Source organism: Tupaia chinensis, unplaced genomic scaffold, assembly GCF_000334495.1.
Source record: "Tupaia chinensis unplaced genomic scaffold, TupChi_1.0 Scaffold000561_1, whole genome shotgun sequence".
Lineage (NCBI taxonomy): Eukaryota > Metazoa > Chordata > Mammalia > Scandentia > Tupaiidae > Tupaia > Tupaia belangeri.
In genome coordinates, this window is record NW_006160074.1 from 2,657,271 (window position 1) to 2,661,985 (window position 4,715).

Sequence of the window (4,715 nt, forward strand, 5' to 3'; positions counted from 1 at the left end):
GATTTCTCGCTTTCTGTCTTTCTGTCTCTCTCTGTCTGTCTGGCGAGCACATGCTCCCTATAGCAAAAACCTCTCCAAAAATAATAGTAATAATAATAAGTGAATGAATAAATAAAATTACATAAAAGATTCTTTTTTTAAAAAAACAAGCCACTGGTAATGTCTAGGACGGGTGGAGGGTAGTGGCCACGTGGTTCAAACGTCTACTATTCTCTGCGCGGATTCCAGGGACAGTGGTTCAGAGCATGACGCAGTAGAGCCAGTTGTCCCTGGAGCTGCAGCTTGCTCACTGTGACCTGGGCCTGTGTCTTAAGCTCTCCAAGCTTGGTTTTTTGTTTGTTTGTTTGTTTGTTTGCCAGAGGGTGCATGTGCTTGCCAGAGAGAGGGCAGGAGAAAGCACCCCCATGGGGCGTCATCATGCTGCAATCTCTTCTCTTCTCCATTTCTCCACCTGTCAGGATTTGGGGCACACAGGACACGAACCCAATGTATTTCCCAAGCTGTGAGGCAGGAGTCAACTGCTGGCCACATGGGATCTGACTCCCTAACCCCAAGCCGTGGGGCCGACCCTGAGCTGATGTTTTTGTTTTTTCAAAGTTCTTATTTTTTCCAATCCTTTTTTTTTTTTTTTTTTTTTTGAGAGGTCTTTGCTATAGTGCACGTGCGCTCGCCAGACAGGCAGAGAGAGACAGAGAGACAGAAAGGAAGAAATCACCCCCCCAGGGGGATGGCCACACCGCAATCCCTTCTCCTCCATTCTCCTCTCGGGATCTTGGGCACGCATGCACACGCGCCCGGCGTGAGTTTTAAGCCACCGGGTCCGGGACGCGAACCGCGGTCAACTACGTGGGAGTCCAGCGACATAGCCATTACGCTAACTGCTGGTCCCAGCTTTCGTTTTTTATCGGGAAAGTGGGCGCTGCAGCTGCGCCCTCCCTGCAAGGCTGTCATGAGGACTTGGTGAGATGAGGCTGGGGTCACTCAGCCCGACGTCTGGTACCAACTCTCGCCCCCTTTTAGAGGAGCTCAGGAGAGGCAGAGACACCGGCTGGGTGGCAGGGAAGGCCCAGCAGAGGGCGCAGCAGAGACTAGGGTGGATCTCAGAGGAGACCACCCTCTGGTAGACCAGAGGGGGGCCCCTGCCTGGCCTTCATGGTCCACCAGGAGTCATACCTACTGTGTCTGGCATGGCAGGAGGAGGAAGGGGAAACAGAGGAGGTCGGTCAGAGGGGAGATGGGGAGGAGGTGTTTCTAGAAGGGGGGGGATGTGGCAGGGAGAAGGCAGGGAGCATGAGCAAGTCACAGAGGACCTTGAGGGGAGGACGCCAGCAAGGCGGGATGGGGGAAGAGGACACGGAAGCGGAGACGGAGGGAGAAAGCTACTCTCTGGACAAACGCCACCTGAGGAGAGGACAGGACAGTCGCTAAGGTGGGTGGCAGCAGGGATGTGAGGATTTGAGAGCCACGTCTGGTTTCCCATGGCTGAAGAGGCCAGTGGAGAGGACAGGAATGGAAGGTGGAAGGGGCGATAGACAAAGTCCCGAGGAGGGGCTGAGGCCATGATCGAGTTCCCCGAGTGAATACAGTGGGGTTCAGGCCAGTGCCTGGCAGGGCAAGGATGAGGACATAGCCGAGGAAGGAGGTGATTTTGGAGCAGGTAGTTCAGCGAGCCCGTGGGTTGTACACTCAGGGGCCACCTTTTTATTTTTCTTGTTTAGACAGAGATATTTGTGGTATTTTTTGCTATAGTGTGTGTGTGCTTGCTGGAGAGACAGAGAGAGACACAAAGTGAGAAGTCACCCCCCAGGGGGAATGGCCACGCCACAATCCCTTCTCCTCCATTCTCCTCTCTGGATTTTAGACACAGATGCACGTGCGCTTGGCGTGAATTTAAGCCACCGGGTCTGGGACTCGAACTGTGGTTGACTACATGAGAGTCCAGTGATGTAATCATTATGCCATCTGCTGGGACCACCTTTCCTGTGGGCTATTAACTGGGTTGTAGCTGTGGAGCTGGAAGGGTGCTAGCAGACCCCAGAGCCAGCAGACCGCAGGGGCATCCTACCTTCAGCAAGAACCAGCATGGGGCAGCTTCCCTGAAGACCTGGAACCTCACTTGCCTGTTCTGGGAATTGGGGTTAAAGACACCTCCTTGCAGAGATTCTGGAAGAGCCCAACAATTTGGTGCAGGCTTGAGGGCCTCGCAAAACGCCTGGCACTTGCTGGGCGTTCAACAATATTTGTGTTCTTGGCTTTCTTTTCCCTGAAGGGCAAAGGGGGTCCCAGAATGTAGAAGGGACTTATCCAGGCCTCACACACAGTACATGGTAGACAGGGGATTAGAACCGAACTCTTCCCAGTACTTCTGCTTAGGAAGAGCTAGCTGTTCCTGGGTGCTTACTAAACACAGCTTCAACCACCCCTCCCACGTGACCACCTATAAGCCTCATTTCTGCATGAGGATGGGCTGGTAGCTCTGCTTACAGACGAGCAGACTGAGGCTCGGAAGGGCTAACCCAGCTGTGTGTCTTACCTGAGGTCTCACAGCTGGGACGTCCACAGCTGGGAGTCACGCTTCCTGTGAGAGTCAGGCCTACGTCCTTCACTGCGAGGCCACTGTGTGGCTGGGATGGGAGGGGAACCCCTGGGCACTGGCTCACCCACACTCTCTCCCCAGTGCCCTCCAGAAGCCTCCTGTTCTACGACGAGGGGGCCAGCTCGTGGGAAGACGGTCGCAGCGCCCTGCTGCCCATGGAGCCGCCAGACGGCTGGGAGATCAAGCCCGGGGGGCCGGTGGAGCAGCAGCCCCAGGACCACCTGCAGCACGACCACCTGGACAGCACCCACGAGACCTCCAAGTACCTGAGCAAGGTGTGGCCGGATGACGCCAGTGAGAATGGCACTAGCCCCGACTTCTCTCATCCCAAGGAGTGGTTCCACGACAGGTGGGTGGGGAGCCCCTCGCCCTCCTGGGGTCCCAGGCTTCACCTGTTCTCTGTACCCCTGGTCCCCACATTGCCGTACCTTCCCCTGGCCGAATCTGACTGGCAGAGGGGTGAGGGCACTCCCGTGAGGAAGGAGGTTGCTTTTGGAGCAGTGGTTTGGCGAGCAGGTGCGCTGCACGCCCCGGGAGGACCGTCTCTCCTGGGGACCGTTCCACTGTGGCTGGGGAGCTGGATGGTGCCGGCAGACCTGGGGCACATTCTCCCTTCAGCCACAGCTGGCATGGGGCATCAGAATTCCTGGCTTCTCTCTCTCTGCAGGGATCTGGGCCCCAACACCACCATCAAACTCTCCTAAGCCATGTCAAGACCCAGGACACAGGACACACCCCCGGCGCCCGGAAGAGGAGCCGTCTTGTTCACTGACCCGGATCCAGCTCGCACCCTGTCCCCTGCCCTCCGCCCTCTGCCCCCTGGGACTTCCCACCCCAGGAGAAGGGGCCTCACTTCCCAGTTCCCCAGTCCTTCTTTGCCCTGTATCTCGGCTGGGGCGTCCCCTCCACTCTGACATTTGGATGTTCCCTCGGGCCAACCACTCTGCTCTCCCCTCTCCCTCCCACGACTATCCGTCCTTCTCAGATAAACCACTCACTGGGTTACCCCCGCCCCCCAATAATGACCAACTCGACCACTGCCTGCCCCCGGACACACACAGACACACACACACGCCCCACGCGGACACCCTCGCCCCACCTCCCGCTGTACAGAGACCAAGAACAGAAATTGTTTGTAAATAATGAACCTTATTTTTTATTATTGCCAATCCCCTAAGATATTGTATTTTACAAATCTCCCTCCTACCTTCACCCTCCCCGTGTTTTATATTTTATGAAGTTAGTGCGGGCTTTCTTGCTCCCTGGCCCAGGGAAGAGGGACTCCCACACCCTCCCCTGGCCTCCCCCTGCCGCTGCCCAAGCCACAGGGCCTTTTTAATTGCCAAACCGCTCCCTCCATCAGCTCAGCACACGCTTTACGAATGCAAAATTAAACAAAAAAAAGATGCAGCATCAACCCCCTGACTAAGTGCCTTTCTTCATGGGGGTTTCGGGGAAAGTGGGGTGGGGGTGCGAACAGGCAGTTGCTACTGGGCTGTCTCTTCCAGCCAGGCACGGAGCTGAGACCAGACACTCTGCTGCAGACCCAGCCATGACGGCGCAGCTGCTAAGACACCGTGCTCTGCAGGCTGGGACCACACGGGAGGCCGGGTTCACTCCACCCCCAAAGCCAGGCATGTGCCTATTATCCTGGGAACTCAGGCGACTGAGGCAGAAGGCCTTTCCTTGAAAAAAATTACTAAAGGCCCCATCGCCATGGCACGGTGGGAATACAGGTGCCCTGCGAGGGCAGCCATGTGGCCCACTGCAGTCTGGACTCCTATATTGGCCTGAAAGCACACAGGCACACATGTAGGCACTCAAGGTCCTCAGGACCCAGAGGGCTGGGGACAGCAGGCTGCAGCGTGACAGACCTTACAGAGAGTGCCTGTCTCGACCATATGTGTGCATGCATTCTTACAAATAAATAACGAATACATTGCTGGATAGATCCCCACTGCACTTCCCTCACCCCAGCGCTGCGTCAGACACCTAGTACTGCGACCCTGGGAGCAGAGAGGCACAGAAGCCACCCCCGGCCTTCGGGGATGGCAGCAACAAGCAGCAAGCTCCTGTCGGCCAGGCACTGTGCTGGGCGCTGCACCCAGTCTGGTCTCCC

The 4,715-nt window shown here is 56.5% G+C and overlaps 1 protein-coding gene across 1 annotated transcript in view; it reads left to right on the forward strand.

Annotated features, from left to right (window-relative positions):
• Positions 1-4,005, forward strand: part of CREB3L1 (cAMP responsive element binding protein 3 like 1) — a 72,273-nt gene extending 68,268 nt beyond the window's left edge. The window contains exons 12-13 of the mRNA XM_014591326.1: positions 2,678-2,945; positions 3,264-4,005. Of these exons, the coding sequence (XP_014446812.1) occupies positions 2,678-2,945; positions 3,264-3,300 (305 nt within the window). The 3' untranslated portion in view covers positions 3,301-4,005. The remainder of the gene's footprint in view (positions 1-2,677; positions 2,946-3,263) is intronic.
• Positions 4,006-4,715: the final 710 nt, after the last annotated feature.